General features: G+C 34.6%; 7 protein-coding genes and 6 pseudogenes across 13 annotated transcripts, besides 2 other annotated features; 5 read left to right on the forward strand and 8 right to left on the reverse strand.

The window, feature by feature from the left end:
• Positions 1–12538: part of a mobile genetic element that runs on past the window's edge.
• On the forward strand, positions 226–739 carry TVAGG3_0429150 (organellar and viral DNA polymerase type B; the record flags this gene model as incomplete). Its single annotated transcript, XM_051233724.1, has 1 exon — positions 226–739. A coding segment is annotated over one exon (514 nt), but the record flags the coding sequence as incomplete, so codon positions are not given.
• Positions 772–1164, forward strand: TVAGG3_0429160 (organellar and viral DNA polymerase type B; the record flags this gene model as incomplete). The annotated part of the gene is made up of 1 exon (XM_051233725.1): positions 772–1164. One exon carries the CDS (start codon positions 772–774, stop codon positions 1162–1164), a length of 393 nt encoding a protein of 130 aa, XP_051103455.1.
• Positions 1539–2411, reverse strand: TVAGG3_0429170 (protein of unknown function, DUF4106 family; the record flags this gene model as incomplete). Its single annotated transcript, XM_051233726.1, has 1 exon — positions 1539–2411. The coding sequence occupies one exon, from the start codon at positions 2409–2411 to the stop codon at positions 1539–1541; it is 873 nt and encodes a 290-aa protein (XP_051103456.1).
• On the forward strand, positions 2448–2903 carry TVAGG3_0429180 (uncharacterized protein; the record flags this gene model as incomplete). The annotated part of the gene is made up of 1 exon (XM_051233727.1): positions 2448–2903. The coding sequence occupies one exon, from the start codon at positions 2448–2450 to the stop codon at positions 2901–2903; it is 456 nt and encodes a 151-aa protein (XP_051103457.1).
• TVAGG3_0429190 lies at positions 2919–3236 on the reverse strand (annotated as a pseudogene). The gene has a single exon. A coding segment is annotated over exon 1 (318 nt).
• Positions 3807–4594, reverse strand: TVAGG3_0429200 (annotated as a pseudogene). Its single transcript has one exon. A coding segment is annotated over exon 1 (788 nt).
• Positions 6316–6883, reverse strand: TVAGG3_0429210 (annotated as a pseudogene). Its single transcript has one exon. A coding segment is annotated over exon 1 (568 nt).
• Positions 8670–11166, reverse strand: TVAGG3_0429220 (annotated as a pseudogene). Its single transcript has one exon. A coding segment is annotated over exon 1 (2497 nt).
• Positions 11649–12452, forward strand: TVAGG3_0429230 (annotated as a pseudogene). The gene has a single exon. A coding segment is annotated over exon 1 (804 nt).
• Positions 12539–13287: 749 nt separating the features above from the next.
• Positions 13288–14587: a mobile genetic element.
• TVAGG3_0429250 lies at positions 13368–14491 on the reverse strand (annotated as a pseudogene). The gene has a single exon. A coding segment is annotated over exon 1 (1124 nt).
• Positions 14588–15137: 550 nt separating the features above from the next.
• Positions 15138–15401, forward strand: TVAGG3_0429270 (guanylate cyclase protein; the record flags this gene model as incomplete). The annotated part of the gene is made up of 1 exon (XM_001311313.1): positions 15138–15401. The coding sequence occupies one exon, from the start codon at positions 15138–15140 to the stop codon at positions 15399–15401; it is 264 nt and encodes an 87-aa protein (XP_001311314.1).
• A 161-nt stretch (positions 15402–15562) lies between these two features.
• TVAGG3_0429280 (RNA binding) lies at positions 15563–17225 on the reverse strand (the record flags this gene model as incomplete). The annotated part of the gene is made up of 1 exon (XM_001311312.2): positions 15966–17225. One exon carries the CDS (start codon positions 17223–17225, stop codon positions 15966–15968), a length of 1260 nt encoding a protein of 419 aa, XP_001311313.1.
• Positions 17226–17330: 105 nt separating this feature from the next.
• Positions 17331–22777, reverse strand: TVAGG3_0429290 (platelet formation protein family; the record flags this gene model as incomplete). The annotated part of the gene is made up of 1 exon (XM_001311311.1): positions 17537–22753. One exon carries the CDS (start codon positions 22751–22753, stop codon positions 17537–17539), a length of 5217 nt encoding a protein of 1738 aa, XP_001311312.1.
• Between the last annotated feature and the right edge of the window lie 1035 nt (positions 22778–23812).

The raw sequence follows: 23812 nt of genomic DNA on the forward strand, positions 1-23812 counted from the left end.
AGACTAAACACTTACATTTTTCAAGCTTGACTTTTTACAATTTGAATTTTGTTGCTGAATTCAGTAAAAATAATGTTTATGTTAGAATGTTAGATCTAACATGTTTTCTAACACGTTTTCTAACATGGTCTAAAACTCTTGAATTTTCATGAATTTTCCCGAAATAAAAAATAAAATTAGTTTTATTTTTTATTTTATTTATTTTTTTTATTTTGTATAAAAGACATGATTTCAACAATCGGCACAACAACAATTCAAACTACAGCACCAAACTCGCTAGTTATGAATCCAACATCTATGTTAGTAGAGATGAAAAACTTCATTCCTTCTTCATATACTTTCGAAACAAAAATCCAGAAGATAAAGCAAGAACTTTTAACAAGTAATTTAGACTGTAGTGCGAAAGATGAAACAAATGAACAGTATCTTTATGAAATGCAGGACATTATTGACCATTTACCCAAATTGCCTGAAATCCAACAACAAAAACTAACCATTCCCGAATTTGACGAAATAGAAGTCAAAGCAACTGACTCAGTAGAAATAAAGAAGTTCATACGAAAGGTAAATTATGAATTCCTTGGTTTTCATTGCAACCATAAGGTTATGGACAAAGATTGCGACATGGTATATAAGAACATCTCTGACCTTTACAAATCCGAAGAATTTAAGACCTACGACAACTTTGTTTCATTAGTTGCAAAATGTGTTTGGGAAATAAGAGATAAAGATAGTAGGGGTAAGGTATGGAACGAACAAATAAGACCCGCTATGTTCGAGATGAAGAAAACCATTGACGCCTTAGTTGTTTTAGCAGGTAAGGTTTCAGAATATAACGCAAAAATGAATCCGCAATGTTCAAAATGTAAAGCAGCAATGAGGAAATATAACTACTCCGTCAAAGAGATAGAACGTATGCGAAACGACTATGCAGATTTAAAGAAAGAAGCAGAAAAACCAGCAGAAGATAAAATGAACATGTTAGAATTTCTGAACAAAAACTATCCAACTGCTGACGATTTCCTATTATCTGACGTCAAGAAGAAATATAAAGAAACCTTCGGCATTGTTAAAACATTCGATGTACTAAAAGAAGAAATTGAAGCTACGAAACTGTTTAGAGTCATGAACCATCGCAACATATACCATGTAAAACGCTTGTAAATAGTTATGTTAGAAAACATGTTAGAAAACATGTTAGATCTAACATTCTAACATAAACATTATTTTTATTGAATTCCGTATGAAATTTCATGAGTTTTGTATGTTTTAGACCATGTTAGAAAACATGTTAGAAAACATGTTAGATCTAACATTCTAACATAAACATTATTTTTATTGAATTCCGTATGAAATTTCATGAATTTCCTCATATGCTTGCTTCCCTCGGAAAACCGAGAGAAGAGATTCCGTATGAAAATCGTGAAATTTCTCTAGACCGACTTTTACCGGTCTAGCCTAAAACTCTATGAAAACAGTGAAAAATAACAGAGTATTTTGACAACTTCAAACAAGCAGAGTAAATGAACCATTTATTTTTATTGACTTTTTACAATTTGAACTTTGTTTGCGTAGATATGAATTCTGAAAGAAGTATGAGGGTCTTGTATGACTTTGTACTTCTCCCATAGTTCATGTCTGTCAAACTTACCTGCCATGGACTCTTTCATAAGTTCCATGAAATCGTCTTCGGACAATCCGGGGAAAAGTACAATGTCAGTAAGTATTCTCTTTACATCCTTACTTAAACTCTTTGCTGTCTGTACACAAATGACAACAGAGATGTTAAAGTGTCTGAGCTTCTTAAGAATTCGACACATGTCTTGTTCTCTGTTCTTTAACAAAGGATGAGAAGCAAAGTCATCTAAGATAAGAAGACATCTATGAGGGTATGTCTTCCAATCGTAAGATTGCAATTTCTTCGAAATGTATTCTATCTCTTTCTGTTTGTTTCTGAAGTGTTTCTTCTCTAATATTCTCTGCATTTCCTCATTTGGGTCTTTAAACTTAGAATTGACATACTCATTTATAGCATTATACTTTAAAACTCTTCTTTGGTACTTCTTTATCCAATCTAACAACTCAGTATCCTTTATACATACTAACTTAGACTTTTTTATAATATCTTTGAACGAATTTACGGTTTGGTCAAATTGACCAGAAGTACTACAAATGACTACTAACTCATAGAATGGGTTCTTCTCATCTAGTTCTTGTTGTTGTGCAGCCATTTTAAGATAAGTGAAAGTCTTGCCCGACCCAGGTGGTGCGATTAGACCTGTTATACCATTCTGAGCAAATAAGAACTTGTCATGTATAGGTTTTATCTGAGCATTTTCTAACTTCCTCTTGTTCTTGTTTAAAACATTCTCAAATTTCTTGTCAATGTCAGCAAACTTTTTTTCTAACATATTTTTAGAAAAATTAAAAATTTTATCTTTTAGGAAATGTCTAGCGATTTCGCTATCTATATTCGAGACAAGCTTTTCGACAGCAAAACATCTGTAGACCATAAAATCTTACATAGTGTAAACAAGAAAGGTGAATTTGTTCTAAAGTTCTGTTTCTGGGAATATGACAAGAACCATAAAACATTAAGCAGAGAAGTCTTTAAGTTTGTCAATGACAGACTTGTTGACAGAGATGACGCCGATTGGAAAGATGAAGTCCAACAAAAGTTCTTAGAATGCAAAGAAGACACATGCGCTGTTCTTGAAGATGAAATAGAAAACAGAATAGAAGAGCTATTAAAGGACAAAGACCTTTTACAAAAATATGGTTCTGAGAAGTTTGACATAACTCCACCAGAGAAGAAGAAGAAGAGAGAGAAGAAAGAAAAGAAAGTAGAAGAAGAGAAGAAAAGACCAGAGCCAGTTCCAGAGAAAAAGAAATTTGACATGTAAAATAAAATTTTATTTTTAGAACATTTCTGGGTCAATGTCAATGTTCTCTTCCTCTTTAGGAGCAAACACTGGTTTAGACTCTAAAATCTTTTTACCCAATTTACCTTGAACTTCAACTATCTTAGACTCATAATATTCATAGTCGTCTGCTTTCTTTGGTTCATAAGGTATAACAAGTTTGTATGCTTTGCCTTCTTAAGGTTTGAAAACCTTCTGTCAAAACTTTCTTTGACTGCTAACAAACCTTCTATGTCTAAGTCTTCAAATTCGCACCATTTTGAGTCACAATAGCAAACTTAACTGGTTCGATGTTCCAAACTTTGCTGAATGAAGACTTTTCAAAATGGTAGAAGTAAACATTCAAATATGTAATGGGTCTAGTTCTTCTTTGTCCTGTCATGTACTTGTTTACTGATATTTCGTCATCTTTTCTATCGGATAAAAAAATATTTTTTTAAAATTTACTCAGAAAAATTTTTCTTTGTATATACGCCGTTCTGAACATCTAAAAGATTTTTGACATTTGCCAAGAATGTTCGTTTAGAAGCTGCCATATAACCATACTCTTGACAATATTGTTTATACGATCGTACAATGACCTTTCATCTAAACACTCAAAGTTAGTCTCATCTATAAACAGTTCATATACACTCTTGTTTGCTTCTAACAATGTTTGTCTTTCTTCGGTATGTGGAATTTGTCTTGGATTGAACTTTGAAATATCTAATGTCATAAATATGAGAACAAGTGGTTGTAAAAGAGTGTCAAAGTTTCTGCTAAGTCGTCAAAATATTCTGTATCTTGCATATGAGAATCTGACGTTCTGACAACTACATATCTTCTGTCAGAACTTTCTAACTTCATCGGAACAGCATTGTTTGAAACCATAATGAAGTTTGCAACATTTTCACAAACTCTTTGGTCTTTATATTTTCTTTCAACAACTCCAACTTTGTCTGTTATAAGACTCTTCAAAGCATCTGAGTTTCAAAACTTTTGTTGTATCTATACTTTGAAGTTCGTTACATACTATAAGTTTCATATTCTCTATTGAAGAGTTAAATTTACCGCAGATGTTTTCTAAGTTTGTCATATTCGGGTTCGAATAGCCCTCTAACAGTTTGCACAAAATATCTGTAAAGAAAGTGTTCTTACCAGTTCCTTGTTTTCCAATTATAATGAGAGCAGTTTCATTTTTAGCACTTGGATGTTGTAAGATGTTTGCAAACCAACATAAGATATACTCATAGACTCTTTCGTTTCCATTGCATATAATTTCTTTGACATGGTCTAACCAAGCTTCTATAATTTTCTTTCCATTCTACTTGTTCGTATTTATATCCAGTGAAGATAGAATAGAAGTTTGGAGAAGGTGTATAGAACTTTATACCACGAACTGAAAAATCTTCTAACTTTGACAATAAGATATCCCAAGCATCTAACATCTTCATGCCAACTTGTACGACTTTTATTTTCTTAAGTTTCTGTCTACATTCTTGTTCTGACACTATTGTTGCTCTTGGTTTGTTAAAGACAACATCCCATTCTTTCATGACATAACATTCTGGGGCAGAGTCGACATAAATGACTAAACGTTTCAAATTCTCGACTGCTTTGTTATAGTCTCGAAATGGACACATATTTCTGAATGCTTGGAAGTCATAAAAATCTGAAACATCTATTCTGTACATTTTTATAAAAATAAAAAAAATATTTTTTTATTCTTGACTTTGTTGTTGCATTTGTTGTTCTTGAGCTATTTGTTGTTGAAGTTGTTCTTGTAATACAATACTTTCACCAGTTGCATCTTCCAATTCGAAACTTTCTGCCGTCATTGACAAATACATAGGACATAAAAGTTTTACAGGAACAAAGTTTGCGTCTAAATGTCAACGTTATACTTGCCAAAGTGTTTGAGTTCACTAAGGCTGAAAACTCTGCATTCGAATGAACAATAGGCAAACCAGCAGAGAAAGTTGTTTATACGCATGAGTATCTTTTGGTCATAGTAGTTTCTGTCGACATTCGAATAGCACTTTGAACCTAAGTTTGAAACAATATATAAAATAGGTGTACTTAAAGTCAATGGAATAGACAACCTTGTATGACACCTTTTCCTGTTATAGGAAACTGTTGGTAGTAAAAACCAGAATAAGTTTTGTATTATAGCTCATATCGTTTATAGTAAACTCAGTCGGACATCCAAACATAATGAAACCTGCTCTAGTTGCAGCACATGTTACATCCGTCCTTAAAGTATTAAATAAGTCAACAAAACCTGTTGGTGGTATATCTGAGTAAGTATCTTCAAAGAAGTATTTTTTACCATTCACAACAACAAAGTCTTCTGGTGTCAAAAGAGCAAAACAGGCTTTAGTCGTCATTGTGTTTAAGGTAGTTTACAATATCGTCCTTGAGGACTTTGTAAGTTTGTTGTTATAGAATTATATGACTCAGGGTTTTTAGTCGTAATAGTATAAACCACTATGTCTTCTGCCATTTACTTAGCAATAAATTTTAATGAAATGTTGTGGTCGTCAAATATTTTTATGACGTCTGGGAAACTATATTTTAAGTTCAACGTTTCACCTCCTTTCATAACGTATATCTTGTCAATGACATTATATGAAACACCACAGCAAGCAATGTCGGGTTCTATTTCTTTGATGTTTATATCGTCTGCCTCTGTCAAAAGTTTCAATAGTTCTTTCAAAACTTCATGAGGTGCGATGACATATGAGTTCACTTTTACAGGGTTGTGTTCGACCAAGTTTAACATTATACCAAAGCTTGACAAATCTTCTCCTGAGTTTTAAGTTTGTCTTTAAGTTGTTGGTAGTCGTTTCGAATATCTGCAACAGAACTTAAGTCTCTGCTAACTTCAGGATATGTTGGTTGTTCTTTTACAGGAACTATTGTTATACCATCTTCGTCTTCGTATGGTTTCCCCACTTCAACATCTCTTTCTTTGACATTGACAACAACACTTTGACTGTTTGTTTGAGTTGGTGAATTTAACTTCACATCTGCCACCGCCATTAAACCTTTTGAAACACTTACGCTTCTATTTTTCGGAAATGACATTTTACTTAGAATAAAAAGATGGACGTATTTGAGTATCTCTTCGAATTGAAGCAAAACAAAGTTTACACACACAAACAATACAAATACATTGACAGAATAGTTCTTTATACAAACAATGGAAAATGTTATAGAATAGCAGTCTTTGCTGAACCAAAATATTTTCATAAAGCAAAGAAAGTTGGTATAACCGAGATGGTGAAAGTTCTTGAAGCAGACAAAAATATAACCAAAACTGACCGATATTTCTAAAGGTAAGTTTATAATACAATTTATGTCAAAACTGGCGTACTGTCAATATTTGACGGAGAGAAGTCAGTTCAAGAACAACTTACTGACCTGCTGCCAAAATCTGCTCGATGGAAGCTGTCGTTATGCCAATCTGAGGAGCCCCAGCAGGTTTCATCGAACGAATCTTCAAAAGAGCATCTTCCGTGAAAAGTGCTATTGGTTTTGTAAACTTCTTTGCTTTCAATTCATCTGGACCGTCTCTGTCACCAGTATATTGTATTTGAACTGTACCAACAGTTGAAATACCACCCATAAAGTCTTCTGAGTCAGCAAATGGAATGCCAAGCCAAAAGTTTGAACGGTCTCCATTTGTATATTGAGTTTTTTGACCTCCTGTATGAGTCCATACTTTCACATATGGCATAATAGAACTTTGCATTTCAGGGTTAATGGTTGTTGTGAAGTTGTTGTTAAAGTTCATAGCATCTAATGTCAAGTTGTATGACCTCATATCCTCAACTGTAGAATATTCTTCTCTTGGATAATATTTGCCATCTATGTTTATATGATATTTAATACCAGGGTTGTAGAAACAAGAATAGTCATTTATAGTTCGTCTGAACAGTACAAACATAGTATCTGCATGTTTCATTGCAGTTGTTAAGCAATATCTGTTCTTGCACCTGGGTCAGCACTTTGGTTTCCAACTTCACCTGCAAAGTCTTTGACAGATATTTGGTGTATAGGAACATAAGTGGAACTGCAATAATTTGGCAGCTAAAGCATTTGAATATCTGGGTCCAACATATAGACTGCAAGTCTGCTTTCTATTCTCTTGCATTCAAATTTTTCGCATGTGAACTTAACTGGGTCCCAAGCATTCCAGCAGCATTGAAATAATAGTTTACTTCAGTGTTGAGGTTTGAGAAACCAAAGTCTAAGTCAACTTTGTTTGCAAAAGTCGGCGAATTGGCTCCCAGTTCACTACTGTAAGAGTGAATGGGTCTTGTGTTGGTGCAATGACTAAGTTATTTTTGCTTGGAGTAAGTTCGATAGAAATTTTTCCTGCCCAGTTTGGCAAGTATCTTAAAAACCTGAAGATGAGGAAAGATGACAAAGGAACTCTAAGTTTCAGTTTTACTTTGGTTACTGCTGCTGCAGTTTCCAGAAAGAGGTTAACATAAACTCCTGGAACGTTAGGGTCAAGTCTTCTTATTTTCTCAATAGTTGCATACTGGTCTGTTTGTTCTCTAGCTTGTGGTTGTACTGAGTTTAAGCGAACCAATTCATAGTTTTGCCCATGTTACTGTTTGAACTAAGTCAGAGTTAGAATATATCTTAATATCCCATGAAAACTTTCTGGAGCATATTGGTATCCGACATAGAAAATTCCATTGCAACCTTTCTTGTCAGACAACTTGGCAGAAGGTTTTATTTCAATGTCTTTTCCACGTATAAGAATGAGTTGTCATAGAAATAATATGAAACCTGTCGCGCAATATCTATGTTGTTGAAGAACCTTCTCCAAACTCACCTACGTTTCCATAAGAAACAGCAGTTGTATATTCGTAAGTTCCAGGAACTATTCCTGACCTTCTAATGGCATTGTCGCATTCGTTATACCATTCGAAACATTTCCATTCATAGCATCCAAAACTGTTGGCGTTATATTCTGAGCGGCGTACATTTCATATGGGTAAAAATATAGAATAGTTGGATTTATATATCATAATAGAACCCACTCGGACCAAGCTTTGCTTTGTTCTACTCTTCTTCTTTGGTGTCGCTTTTGGTAACTTGCCCTCTGCTTCAAGTTGTTGCATCTTTGCCTCATGTTCACCTAGTATGTTGTAAATTTCCCATGTCCTTTTTGCCTTTGGGCTTGGTCGCCCAACTCAGGTAACCTATACCTAGAAAGATTTTGTCATAGTTTGTATTTGAGTCTTCGCGTTATTGTTTGCATGACTCTTTCCTGAGTTTTCCGGTTCAAGCTCTTCAAACAGAGCTTGTCCATATGGAATAAGCTCGTTTCCAAATATTATGTTTTGTAGCCATTCTGGTTTTCTTTCCATGTTACCAATAATATCTTTTGTGAATGGGAAAGCTTTTACCCAATGTTTCAGTCTTGCGTCATTAATTTCTGTAGTTGGTTTTATTTTGTCAAGGAACATGTTTTTTCAATACTAACATTTCATTTGGTACTGTCCATTTGAGTTTTCTTAAATATTCATCCTTCTCGGTTCATTGTCTGCAAAGTAAGTTTTTATGACATTTTGTAAACTTTCGTTTGCAAGGTCATGTACAATAGGTTTCTTCCTTTCCTCCCTAACTTTCTTTCTAAACTCTTCACCAAATATACCATCTCTATGGTTCTGTGTAGTTCTTTGAGATAAATGTTCTAGAACGTCAGGTGTTATATTTCCATCAGCCATGTTCATTTCATACTGGTCCAAAAATATCTGCATCTTTCATATCTTTCAATGGCATTAGCCGCGCTGAAAATACCAGCTATATCTGGTTCACCATTCACTTCCATTGCGTCTACAACTTCTTGGAATTGTGGTTGTAAGTTTTTATGAACCACCTATCCGGATTAGCTTTATGACCCCATCTCATTGTAGTTCCATAGTCTGCAGAAACAAAAGTAGGTTTGTTTCCATATTGGTTTAGGTCTGAATGAACTTTAAAACAATGTTTCATTTCTATATGTTTTGTTGAAATTTAACCTTTTATTTTCACCGAGTTCAGCCAAAGATTGAACGTTATATGGTCGTAAGTAAAAAGGATTATTGTATTTGTGTACATTATCTTTCAGTTCTTCCATTCTATATGCTGAATATTTTCATCTGATGTTGGAGTCTTTTGTATTGTCGGCGAACATTTTTCGATATTCTTCTACTATGTCAGCCGAATTTTGCTTAGACTCTTGGAAAGATCCATATTTCTCACTTACACTTTGTTGAGGTGTCAAAATTTTTCGGCTGTTCCAAATCTTCATCTAGTTCTGTGAAGTTAGTTTCCAAAGGAGGGACTTGTTCGTTTCCTTCAGGCTCTTCTAGCTGTTGTTGCTGAACTATTTCTTCCATGTCTGGTTGTATCTGAACTTCTTCCTGTGGAGTTTCTTGTACCTCATCTGCTGGCATTTCATATATTCCGAGACCGTTTTTTAACAAGTTCCCTATTTAAGCCATCCGCATTCATAACCCTTTCTTCTTTCGTTCCGTCTCTATTTTTTACGCGTTTCATGAAGATAGTTGAATTATCATTTATCTCTGACACCAAATATCTCGGAGTAAATTCATCCATGTCATTTGGATGATATGCTATTAAATCATATCCCTTAGCGAGCTTGTATTTTTCCAGGTTTGAAAATTATATCCCATTTGTGTGCTGAACCATAAAGCTAAATAGGTTCGGGTCAGTATTCCTTCCTTGAACTTTCTAATAGCTTCTTTATATCTGTCACTAAAGTCAAGAGTACTGGGTAACCATAATTTTCCTTAAGCATTTTTAAGAATTCTTGGTTTCCTTGTTCTCTACTTCTTTTATGTCCTTGCTCTGTTTGTGGTTGTGGTGCTGGATTTTGAACTGTTGGTTGTGGTGCTGGATTTTGAACTGTTGGTTGTGGTGCAGTGTTTTTGAACTGTTGGTTTGTTGTGCAGTGTTTTGAACTGTTGGTTTTGTGTTGGTTTTGGTGCATGCCTGTGTCTGTGTCCATGTGACGATGTAATGTTTTAGGTAGTCCTGGTGCAGGTGCTTCTCTTGGAGGGTTTGGTGGTTATAAGTTCCACCAGCTGGCACATATGTTCCATTCTGCAGCATAATGTCCTACCCGACTTTTCGTTTTTAAGAAAGCATTTACTAGGTCTGTTTTAGTCTGTTGTAACTCTTTTTTCTGACTTTCCAAAACAGTTGCTCTAACGGCGTCATAGGCACTTTGAACTGCCTGTCTCGTTGCTGCATCTGTTATTTTCGTCATATTTTGTGCTACTTCTCTTAACTCGTTGTCGAAACCTTCAGACTTCAGTTTCTTTCCAGATGAGAAGTCGTTCACTGTTTCACCTTACTATGAAGAGCTTCGAAGGCGTTCTTAAAGTCAGCATTCATTAAAGCTTCATTTGAACTGTCTTCATCCGCTTGTATTTTGTCCTTATTGACCTATAAGTTGGGCTGCTTTGGCGTTGGCTTGGGCATCTAACCAGTCATTATTAGCTTTTATATATTCTGCGCTTTTCATTGCCTTTTGCATGGCTGCGTCGTTATTTTTACTTTCTTGTGCTAAGTTTCATACTGTACGGTTTGGTTTTGCAACTGTAAAAGTTTTTCTGCCTTTACATTTGCTTCAACTTCTTTTTTATACTCATCCGCTATCCATATATGTCTTCAGGGCTTTTTGTTTTATCTCTTCATCTTTCAGTACTTTATATTGAGTAGTATGGTTTTTCAAATTTATACATCTTGTTCCATTTTTGCTACTTCTGCTGCTTTTTCTGACACTTTTTTCGCATATTCCTCTGTACTTAGTTCTTTCAGTTGTTTCTCTTTCTTCTTTTTTCTCTACGTTTAACTCATTTAGTTTCTTTGTGTGTCTGTCATATTCTAGTTTCTTTTCGTTTTCACTTATTTTGTTTCTGTATGTCTATGTTTGACTTTTTGACATCTGTTATTGATTTTTGAGTGAACTCAAATTCATTTGACTTTGAGGGTTATAAGCTGTTCCGTCTGCAGCTCACCATAGCCTGCCATTTTCGCTAAAGAGTGCCGCTCTTAAACCTCCACTCTGTGCACCAATAACTCGGTTTAAAAGCATAGGGTTGCTTGACATTTGTTGCAACATAGTGGGGTCATTCATAATTTGTTGTTGCAACTGTTGTTGTGGTGTCAGTTTTTCTATTGGATGTTTCAATGCTCCCTTCCTCTTACGTATATTCTTACGTAGCTTACGTGGCATTTTAAGTGAAGTAAAAAACGGTTTTTGACAGATGTTTATATGACACTTTTTGTTCAGCACAAAAAACTACTCGGTCAAAGTGTTGTCAGTTTTGTAAAATAACCGTCTTATCTCATTCTATAAGGGGGAAAAGGCTTCTCAAAGTATACTTCCTTGGAACGCCCGTAACTTTTCCTGTAGCGACGATAGACCTTACTTGTCCGGACAAAGTTATACTATTTTGAGTGCTCTACAAAAAAGTTCAACGGCGACGACTCTCAAAAACCGTTGTGTAAAAAGTTTTACCGTTGGACAAAAAAAGTATATATAGAAACAAAAAACGTTTATAGTTCATTCAATATATTTGAGATGGAACGGTTTTCCAACGGTAACTATTAAATAAAATAAAATTATACAAGGGGTTACCGTTGACGAAAACGGTTTATTTTAAACTCTTATTTGAAAAAATAAAGTGGTCGGTTTTTTCACTTCATTTTAGCTCAATGTCATACCAAGACAGTAGCGATTCCGATTCAACTATCCAGGAAGAGGATTGTCATCCTCCACGGTCACTCCCAGTCCCAGATGACACTCCAAGACTCGCTTTGACCCGAGCAATCTAACTTCCAATTGCGCCAACAATTGCAGTCAAAAGCTGATGAATACATGGCTTCTTCTTAGAAGAAAGTATAGAACAGACCTCAGAGTATTCTACAGCTCTTGGTCAACTAGTTTCGGCGACGGTCCAATTCGAACAAATTTGTTCGAATTCAATTCAATATGCAGACGAACTTGTCCGCTATTGTCCACTCTTGTAAGGTACTTCAAGAACGACTCTTCAACCAGTTGCTTCCTACCTTACGCAGCCCAATTCAAATTCAATTTGCCCGTGCAGCCATAAACTTCATCTCGTACTCGTACAGCTATGACCAGATGAACTAGCTGACGAGTACGGAGCCGAAAATGTTGGCTGGGTTTTTCGCACAACTCCTTGCGAATTCCAAGTTGAAATTGTCAACCATTTCCTCGTTCGTACTATTTCGTTACAGAATGAAGACAACGAAAAAGATGGAGTCATTCCAGGTGACCGTGTAAGAGTCATTTTCCAACGCAAAAGTGGACAAGAAATTGTATTCGAAGAATTGGTTTGCATATTCTTTAGCAATGGTCAAGCCTACTGGGAAGGAAACTTGGTATTAGTCCCCGGTGAAACCATTTCTGTTTCATCGGATTTGAACCATTCATACAAGATATGGTTCAATTACGTTGCATATAACGCAGAAGACCCGAACTTTGACTCAGAATAAAAACTTCATTTATAATAATCATCATCAGGGCTAGAAGGCACGAAGTGCCTGGAAGCCCCACTACCTTTTTTTTTTTTTTTTTTTTTACTGATTAAAAAAATTAAATAATAATTATTTTAAACAAAATTAACAAGGAAAAGTTTTGATAAATTCTGGTTGATCTGTTCTTCGAATAAATACTTTTGTAGTTCAGGGGAGTCTTCATCATCATTGAAGAAGTTGAATTTCTCATTCAACGTCTTTACTTTATCCCAATACCGATTTTAGCAACTCTAAATATCGATATATCAAAAAGAAAGAAATTTGCTGTTGCAATATTTGTAATGCCATTATTTATTTTTCTCGATGTGCTTCAATTTTATGTATACAATTCAACTTATTGGTTTTCGAATGTATTTTATAAACTTTATACATTCACATATTATACTGAAGCTAAAGAATATGAAAATATTTTACATACTTATATTTATTCTATGAAACAAACTGGACATGTTTCATGAATCTTTTACCTCTTTTCATCATGAATATTTTGTCAGTTTCTGCAGAAGGAGATATTGATACAGAAAAAAGCACTGATAAAGTAATGCAACCTATTAATATTTGAGATTTCCCAGAATTTCATTAACAATCCTATGAGCGAATACCATGCTAAAACACAAGTTCTACATGATTTGACAAATGATTAGAACGAATATAAATTCAGAAATAGAAGCGTGTCAATGGACTGACCACATGTATCCATTCTCTATGAAATTTTATAATTATCGAATTTAAGTATTTTATAATTTGAGACCTTAGGCTATACATCTCATCAGCAATTGTTTGGGATTTAGTATAGGGTGTCCAAAGGTGTGTTTAGCACAAACCTGAATACTGCGAATAGAAATAAACAAGTTACATATATATAAAGTTTATTTAAATATAATCACCATTGGATTCAATCACGCGTTCGCAGCGATCGATCCAGGCTTCAAAGACACGCTTTAAATCATCATGAGAAAATTGCTCAAATTGCTCTCTTACAAAATTTTCAAGATCATCTGGACTCGCGAATTCGCGTCCTTCAGCTCTCTTTTTTAGCGTGCCGAATAAATAAAAGTCAGAGGGTACAATATCAGGTGAATAAATTGGGTTTGGAACAACTTTGACATTGTTTTCCACCAAGTAATTCATTACCTTATGACTTTTGTGAACTCTTGAATTATCAAATGAATTGCAAACTTTTGTTTTTTGTTGTTTGGATTTCTCAAACTCATCAGAATTGATAATTTGAGTAAGACATTGTCAATTAGATACTGAGCATTCATCGTATTAGGTTTTTGAAGAATATCAATTGCGATGATGCCATTCACGCCCCAAAAAACCGACAACATCATCATTGGTGTGTCAATTTTTTTCTTCGGGAATGTTTGCGGATCTTCATCCTTCGGGATCCACATGATTTTGGCTTCTGTTGCATATTGAAACCAAGACTCATCCCCTGTTACTAAAAAGCGAAACTTCTTGGATTGATACGCACGCAATATAGAGAGGAGCTCTTTCGAAGATTGGACTCTAGATTTTTTTGAACTGAATTAAGGTTGTGCGGAACCCAACGTGTATACGCTAGTTTGTAGTTCAAATAATTGTGCAGATAATAACTGACTGTTGTACGTGGTATCTTTGTCATCTCCTCTATCCTTCTGAGTGATGCTCTTGGGTCTTCATCTAGCGCTTGAAGAATTGCTTTGATTTTTCTTTGATCCGGCGATTTTTTGTCAATTTTTATGATGGGCGCCTTTTTGTTCATGAAGTGATACATCCTAACATGATACGTTACAGTGGAATAGCTAGGAGCATCCATACTGAAGCATTTTACCAATGTCTCGTAGATTTTTACAGTCTTTGCATTTTTTTGCAAGAGCGAGGATGTTTTCTTTATGATTCATTAAAAAAATGAAAAAAATCCCGCCAAAATTTCCTGCGAAACCGCCTCTTGTCTCAAAATTCATTTTATATCCCGGCATGGCGCCAAAATACAACTTACTCATCATATACATATATTCATATTTTTTATTATATATTTATAATCAGCATATATCTCCTTTAATAGTCTCATATAGAGCGCTGTGCTAAACGCACCTTTGGACACCCTATATTACAAGGTAATTTAAATGAATGATATGACAAAGAATTATCCCAATTAATGAGGCAATTTCCAAACAACAAATTTGTCTACAGGCAATTTAACACATTTTGACAAGATATCAATGATGACTGTCTAGGAATTCTTAACAAGATGGAAAGATGGATCAGAATTGATGCTGATTGCAGCAATGCCAAATATCCTTGTTTCATGCAAATGTGAAAGTTTGATTGCAGAATGATGAATTCAATGATAGTATGAATAAGATATTTACAGAAGATGACACCAATTTAGACAAATACGAATTGATCTTGAAATCTGTAAACAAGCATAAGATTTCCAGTAATTTTGCATTTTGGTTTATTTTGAATTCTCTTCCTTTGTTAGTTCTAATTCTTTTGTTCAATTATTAAGTTACAATTGTGAAAGAACAAATTGCAATGTTCTAAGGATTTTCTTGTGTCAGATACATGATCACAATGGTCCCAATAATGCTGCAAACATATATATATATATAACGAAAAAAACTTGATGATCCTAAAGATCCTTCCAAGTAATTAATGAAACCAATCGAACTTGTCTTAAATTCGAATCACAAGGTTATGCTGGAGAAAAAGATAGCCTTGGAATCTTGCAGCATATGTTTCTATTGTATTACTTTCCTTGATGGAGTCAGAGCATATAAAGAAGATAATGAAAGAATGGACCAAATGAGAAAAGATACATATGGGAAAAGCATCAATTTCATACAGTACTATAATCTCGAACATACTTACATAATCCAGGAGAGTCCTTTGAGAAATATTTATCAGTCGCCACAATAAACTACATAATCAAGGAGATAATAAAATGGAGATTGATTATTGTTATCATCGAAGTCATTGAACAAACACTGATCTTTGATATCATTAAGCCATGAATCCAACAAGTCACCATTTCTTTGGAGAATCGATGCCTGACTGTTGGAGATTATTAAAAAGACTGCTTTCATCTGATCGCCTGTGATTTCATTTTGTTCAAGTATCTTTTCCAGATACTTCTTTGAAGGAAGTTCGTCTTCATATAATTGTTCCTTTTCATCCTTAATGAAATTGATTAATAATTGGTTCCCATTAAGCTTTGTGGAAAGAGAGTTTTCAATGGCATTTTGTGCTTCTTCTCTACGATTGTAGGTTACGTTTCCGTTAATAATTGTGACTTTTTCGTTTTTAATTACTTTCTCTGCAAAGAAATATAGAACTTGACCAAATTGATTGAAGTACTGTTTGAATTCATCTTCTGTTATGTTTGGATTATAGCATGTGAATGTAAGCTGATTATCCTCGTATTCTGATATGAGATGTTCTTGAACAAAGAATTCATTGAGCAATTGATCAAACTTCTCTTGGTCACTGCAGAGTTCTTGAGCTTGTTCTTCTGAGATTGAATAGAGAATTTTTTTTCTTTTGTTTGTTGGGGAATCCTCTCTCTGACAGTTTAGTCTTTATAAAGTTAAGATATGTCTTTGGTTGGTCCATCGGCAAAATATGCTCGCGCTCTTCTTTCATTATGAAGTAATTGACATATAGGATCTTGCCTTTGAGTGGAGTAATAATTGTGTTTTTCAAAGCGTTCTGAGCTCCTTCCTTTGTCTTGAAAAGAACAAAGCCGAAACCTTTAGATTCGTGTGGCTCCTGAGCTTCGCGACTGATGAGGCACTTCTCAACTTCACCGAATTGCTTGAAGTATTCTTCGAATTCTTCATCATTGATACTTCGGTCGATGTTCTTGATGTAAAGGTTACGACCACGTGTCTCTTCGTAAAGGCGGCGGCGGAACTCGGCGGACTGCTCCGCTAAGAAGGCTTGGCGCTCTGCTTTAGTCTGGGCACGGCAGCAGACAAATTCGAACTCTCCTGAAATGTGCATCTTTCCATTGAGTGATTCTACTGCTTTAACGGCATCTTGGTGGTACATGAAATTGCAGAAACCAAATTCGCTGCTTGTTCCGTCATCATTGAACTTGATAGATGGATTAACAAATTCACCAAAATCTTTCATGAGTTTAGCAAGGTCTTCGTTCGTTTTGAAGTATTTGACTAGTAAAGGTTTGATAAATACATTTGTAAACGTTTCTTCTGAGTTCTTCCTGGTTGGCTTACAGTATAACACAATTTGAATTGGTTTGCCGTTGATAGAAGCTTGAGCAAGATCATTCTTAACACGCATGGCATCTTCTTCCTTGTAGAATGTGACGTAGCCGTCGCCACGAGGCTTGCCATTCGTTAACGGGATCTTGCAGGAAACCACTTCGCCGAAGTTGGAGAAAATATCGTGAAGCTGTGCAGCTTCAATATATTCATCAAGGTCGAAGATGATGAGAGTACAAAAGTCTTTTTTGATGGCTCTCTTTGTAGCTGGATCGGACCAAAGAATACGGATTGGAACACCATCGAGTTTCGTGTAGTTGACTTCCAAAAGAGCACGTCTTGCTAATTCGTGGGATTCGAATGTGACAAAAGCAAAGGACTTGTCAAGAGATTTATGCTTCTTGACTGTGATTGTCCCTGATGGGAAGTTTCCGTACTCCCTGAAAAGCTCTTTGATGAAATTCCCATCAACATAGCCGGGGAGATCACCAACGAAAAGTTCTTTCCAGTTTAGATCCATATTAAAAAATGAAATTTTAGAAAATAGTCAAAAATAAAATTCTAGTCAAAGTCAAAAAACTTCTATCACATCATTTTTTGATTTATTCTAAATTTCGAGCGTCTTCAGGCTTATTTGGCTCAAACTCATAAAATTCAACTCATTTTCCTACGTAAAATATCCCTATTGTTTTCTCCCGCTATATTGTGTGAAACCCCAACAAAAATTTGAGTTTCGGGCCTCAGGCAATGTTTTGATAATTGATGCATATAATTAGAATTTGCATATTATATATAACAGGTACTGATTAAAAAAATTAAATAATAATTATTTTAAACAAAATTAACAAGGAAAAGTTTTGATAAATTCTGGTTGATCTGTTCTTCGAATAAATACTTTTGTAGTTCAGGGGAGTCTTCATCATCATTGAAGAAGTTGAATTTCTCATTCAACGTCTTTACTTTATCCCAATTGAATCCCATTTTATTTGCAATAAAAAGGAAGATGCCTAGTGCAGAATGTTCCTCTTCTGTATCTCCTGTGTTTGGAATGAAATCATATGAAGCAATGAATCTCAAAGCTAATTCTTCTGCTGTTTCGGGCATCCGCTGCATCAAAATACAAACTAAGTAACTGTACATATTGACATTATACAAAAGATCATCAATAATTACTTCTCTATGTGATATTTGAATCCATTTTTCTAGTGCGTCTAATGCTGATTTCATCAACTCTAAATCTTTTGGTTTGTTTTCTTCATCCATCAACATGTGGAAACTTAAATCACTTCCTTTGATCTTAGAGATGTTGGATCTCTCTTTCTCAAGAGCAACAAGCCTAAATGGATTTGAACGGAGTTCAATCCGTCTGTCAAATTTGACAATTGGCCGGACAAATATCAATTGAAAAACTGAAGCTGCGAAAGCTTTGAAAGATTCAGATGATTCACGACCATCTTTGAAAGATTGTGCAGCTGAATAAAGAATAGCAGACTTGCATTCCAATAAGTCAACTTTCAAATAGAAAGAAACTGTATCTAACATGGAAAGTGCTTGTTTTACGGGCGTGAAGTTCCCCGATTTAAATGAGCTCAACAAAATGCAATTTGCTATTTCTCTGAAGCTCTTTAATACTTCCGAAGAATCCAAACCACTCTGGCAAAGGATAATAATCCAATATGGCCAGAAAGGTATAGATGTCATGCATGAACAAGCATCAGGATACGTAATTAATGATTTCGTGAGATCCGAAATCGATTGTTTTACGATATCTCTTTCAGTTGTTGTTGAAGCAGCTGCGAAAAGAGGGAAGAAGTAATGGGATTTCATGGGCAATGGTTTATCATTTGCACTTGATCTCCTTCTTGGAACATCGACGTTGTCTGTTTTATTCTTAAACATGTACTCGAAACTGTCTAAAAATATGTCAGACGCGTCAAATTGAAGTTCATCCATTGATTCAGTCAATCTAAGGATTGAAACCATGATTTCTTCATCGGAAACATTAGTTATTTCAGCACCATTCTTGAAGCATTTCAAAGCACTGAGATGGATCTTCGGATCTTTGTTATGCATCAATTGTAAAAATGGTGTTGCAAAACCAAGTTGCTTCAAAACAACAACAATTGATTTTGAATTATGCATCATCATTTTTAATGATGCATTCAATGCTTCAGCTTTTATGTCATTATGTGCAGAAGACATTAAAGTATCCATTAAAACAGAAACGTGGTTCTCTTGACCTTTTTCTTGTATCAATTTGAAGAAAATATGGATCAAAGATTGCACGTAATCAGGGATTTTATCAATAACTTTGTTGTTCGGTATCAATTGGTTGATAAACTCAACAACAAATGGTTGCCCTAATACTTCCATGATGATTTGTGGCTCATTGACACTGACTTCTGTTAATACATTAATACAAAAAGTGACAGCTTCTTTTGTAATTACTTTGTGGAGTTTAGGATTCATCCATAAAAACTTGATGCAGTTGATTTTGGATTTGTCTAATTTAAGACACTTCAATAGTTTGAAAAGTGACACAAAAATTGACTCATCCAAATGTCTATTCAATTTTGTGAAGTTCGATGAAATTTCTGAGAAACCGTTCATTCCATCGAAACATTTTTCACATTCAACAGAACTGGAAATGATGTTTTCCATGATGATTGGAAGAAGAACTAATGGATCTTCAACGCCAAAGTCAGAACCAATGGCCATTGTCGCTCCGAAATAAACAACAATGAAGGAATTCCAAACGATATCGTTTGTAAACAAAGTGGAAAATGAAACAGGAGGTGGCACGAAGAATCCCCTCAAATTTGCAGTGTCGATGTAAGGGGAATTCGCCGGGATATTTCCATAGTGTTTTGTGGTGTTCGCAATGTTGAAACAGACAATGGAATTGGTGAAATCGACAGTATTGAACTCTGTCCTTGGATTGATCTTGGCAACAGTCAATCCCGAGAAGATATATGTGTTAGATATATCTGCATAACTCTTTTTAACGATTTTGGAGTCGTTGTACGAGCCAATGAGGAAATGCATAGGTTTAGGAAGCTGTGACAAGGTTCTCTTTTGGGTTTCGATCTTTTGGAAGTCGACATAAAGAGAAATTTCGTTCATTCCGAAAGCTAACTCAACATGGAACCAGCAGTCGTTCTCGAAATTGAAGTTGAAGATCTGCATACTGTGGGATTTGGTCGATTTGATTGATAATGACAACAAATTGTCTTTAATTAAGACTAAAAACGATTCATTGTTATCTCCAATGTAAAGAAGTGGAAACGCACTTCCTTTAACACTGTTAGAACTCAATCTGATCGTTGTTACGAACGTCCAGTCCATATTAAAGATATTATCCGGTAAAGAAGAGTCCGGAATCTTTATATATGTTTCGGGGAATGATAAAGCAACGTAACTTGGCTCACATAATATTTCTTGCTCTGCAGATAATCTCTTTAAGAACGATAGAACGTAAAGTGGCCAGACTTTTTCCTCGCTTTGAATGGACGCTTTCATTGCAGGAAGCAATTGGAGCATGAATGATGTGGATGGGAATTGCTCGAATAAACTTGTAACAATGTTAAGAATGATTGATGTCAAGTTTTTCTCATTTTGTTGCAAATGACTTAATCTTCCAAGGCAAATCGACATCAAACCACCGTCGCAACACAATAACGCGTTCAGACGACTCGTTCTCTCTAAGTCATATATCCATTCTAACACAGATAATTCTTCTGGTTTTCCTTTTATCGAATTCATGAGGACGCTCATGATTCCATAGATCCTGATCGTCTTTATCTCCCTGAATTTCGAGTTTACGCCGAACAAAATTGACGTCAGTTCGTCTAATATCTGAGAATCGAGATCTACTTGAGAAACTGTCTGGGAAAGAGTGGTTGCCAAGCGGGCAGACCTCGGAATCAAATATTCTGTGAACATAGGATACGTGTAGAATATGTTTTTGATCAAACTGAGAACTAATTTTACGTCATTTGGATTTCCTGTGACTTGTGGAAGCTGCGCAGCATTATAAATTATAGATGTTTTGATTACATTGCCGATATCTGGGTGATTGAGCGCTGCCATGTTGTTATTCATTGCATGAACAAATGTAATCGCGATTTGTCCATAACTTTCTACATTTTTCATGGCTTGTTCGAGTAAAAGTGCCACAAATGAGGTGAATCTGACCATTCCGATTGTATTATTGTCTCTTATCAATGAGAAAAACATTGATTTTACTACATCTTGGTAATTTGCAAGAATTACGAGTCGGAGACACAAATCTGTATAAACTTGCATGTCTAGGATTGATTCCGGTGATGTAATTGTGAGTGCTTGCAAAAATGAGAACAATTTGTAGCTCAAAAGCGTTTGTGGGGACTTTGAGATATATGTTGTTGCATATTGGAATGCAAAGGAGTTCAAATATGCTGGAATGAATATGTCTGGAATGTCATTAAGTAGATATTCAAAAACAGGAAAGATATTCATCACAAAAAAGTCTCCGTATTCTGTTAATTTGGAGCTTAATGACTGGAAAACAAGGTTGAAGATGTTATGGCCCTTCTTGCAACGTTCAGATAAGAAATAAATTATGTAATCTTGCATTTGCTTAATGAAAACAGCAATTCTGTCCTTATTATTAGGGTCAACTTGCGTACAGAAGAGCTGGCGGTCGACAATTATGGACCAATCGTTCTTAATTGCTTCTTTAAGGCAAAACTCGTTGATTGGATGGATCAAAACCAACGAAATGCACAAGAATGAATGGTAAATGTCGGTATTTTTGATCTCCCTTAGTTGATTCATGATATCATTACATAAAATTTGAGATAATTCAGGAGAACCGATTACTCTTTCACGCAAAAGCAATATTGCTGAGTAAAGTCCAGGATTTTGCTCCGAAAACTCGCGAATAACTGAAATTGACGTCGGTTCAGAAAATCTTCTCGAAAGGTTCATATGTTCTTTGAATTCTGATAGAGAAAGGAACTTGCAAGGCTTAGATTGTATCTCAGAAACGATACTTGCGTTCGGATCTATCTTTGGAATCACAATATTTTTGATTATGCATTTATCGCAAGCCCATCTCAAAAAAGAGACGCATGAAGTAACTATTTTATTGAAATTGACATCGTGGTTCTTGATATTGAACTCGAAACATGTGTATCCCATATTGATAATCGAAGATTCGTTTGGAAGATCAGCTTTTGTGAACAAAAAGCAGGTAGAAGCAACGCAATTTGAGATTATTTCCTTCTGCGCTGGCGTACAGTTCGAGTAAATGGCTGTAAATGTGTAAAAAGTACTAGAAATTATGTCAAATCTTTCGTAAAAATCTTGATAGAATTCTGCGATGAAAGTATTGACGCAGAACTTGAGAAACTCGAAGATAGTTGTGTGCTGCGTTCCAGCTTCTTTGATGATTAAGTTAAATAATGTCGGAAATATATCCCAAAGGAACGAAATTGGAGCGGGATTCTTTCCTGTCTGTAGTATTGTTCTGAATTCTTGCGCAAGAATGCGAAATACAGGCTTAGAAAGGATTTCAAAGCGATTAAAACCTCCTGGCTTTAATGATGAGAAATACATGAAGAAAAAATTGAAATATTGCCATATTATCTCCGGAAAATTTTTACTTTTCTGGTTTCTAATAAAAAGTTTTAGTTCGTTAGGGAATTGATAGGCAACTTTTGCATAAATTCGGAAAATTTTGGTACGAATATTCTTGTATGTTTCTTTTGTAATGTTTTTCGATCTTGTTGTAACAAAAACTCTTACGAATTCTAATGATTCAACAGAAATTTTGTCTGTGAGATGTAAATACAACGCAATAGACTCTCGTGCATATTCTGGTTCAACTTCTTTCTGGATAAATGATGATAATGAGTCAACGCGGTAATTTTCATCCGATATCATTTTGTAAAACGTGATAACAGGATCGTAGACACCTTTTGTTTTGCTTTTCTTGTTTATAAGTCTAGATTTATAATAGCGCTCATAAACTTCTATTTCCTCCTGTAATTCCGAATTAACATTCATACCAAAATTTTAAATCAGCAAAAAAGTGAAAGTTACACCTTATGAATTCAAAATATGCTATAATGAATTATTATCAACATTACGAAACTGTAATTTAAAAAGTGACACATTGAAATGTTTATTGTGGATTTCATTTCTCATATTCTTATTATCAATGCAACAGAAGATTGAAAATTTTAAATTAGAGTCAAAATGAACACCAGAAATTTCATTTGTCAAAAAAGTAGTATATAATGCGGGTTTTGTGACTTTTTTTGTAAACGTAAGAATTCATACAATATCGAGTGATTTTGTATCATTTTTTTTAACATATGAAGTAAAAAATGTATGATTCTTACGGTTTTTATTCTTACGTTTTTGAATAAATCAAGATTTAAAAAATTTTCAAAATTGTAAGACATTTACACTAAACCCATACATAATGAAATAAAAAAAATAAAAAAAATAAAAAAATAAACTTTAAAAATTCATGTCTTACATTTTTGAATAATTTATTTTTTTTAATTTGTATGAAAATGAGTGGATCAAGATTCGTAACCGTCAATCAATTAATGGATGCTCTTTCACCAATTCTTGAAAATGTTAAACAAGTAGATGTTTATTTCGATGATTATGTAGAAAGTTTATATTATAAAGGTAAGTTTAATATTAAACCTATTGCTTTTGCATTTGATAATAAATTAATTGAAAATGCAAAAATTTGGGAATTAATTCCAGATATTGAATATATAACAAATATTAATGATAAATGGTTTAAACGAATTTCAACCACAAAAGTTCTTTGTAAATTAATGATCAAAACTGAGGAAAAAGAATTTAACGGGTTTAAATATCATCCAAATAAAGTTTCAGAACTAGAAAATGAAAAACTTCAGAAAAAATTAAACGATAGACTTTCAAATGATCGTATTGAAAAAATAAATAAACTAGCAGAAGTTGCATTTAATAATGAAATATTTGATGAATATAACCTTGAACTCAGTGATGGCTTTAAGGACCCGGGCTCAACGAGTCATGATTTATGAAATCAATAATTTGATTTATTCGCTCTTCAATAAT

This window comes from Trichomonas vaginalis, chromosome V (assembly GCF_026262505.1).
Source record: "Trichomonas vaginalis G3 chromosome V, whole genome shotgun sequence".
NCBI classification, from domain to species: Eukaryota; Parabasalia; order Trichomonadida; family Trichomonadidae; genus Trichomonas; species Trichomonas vaginalis.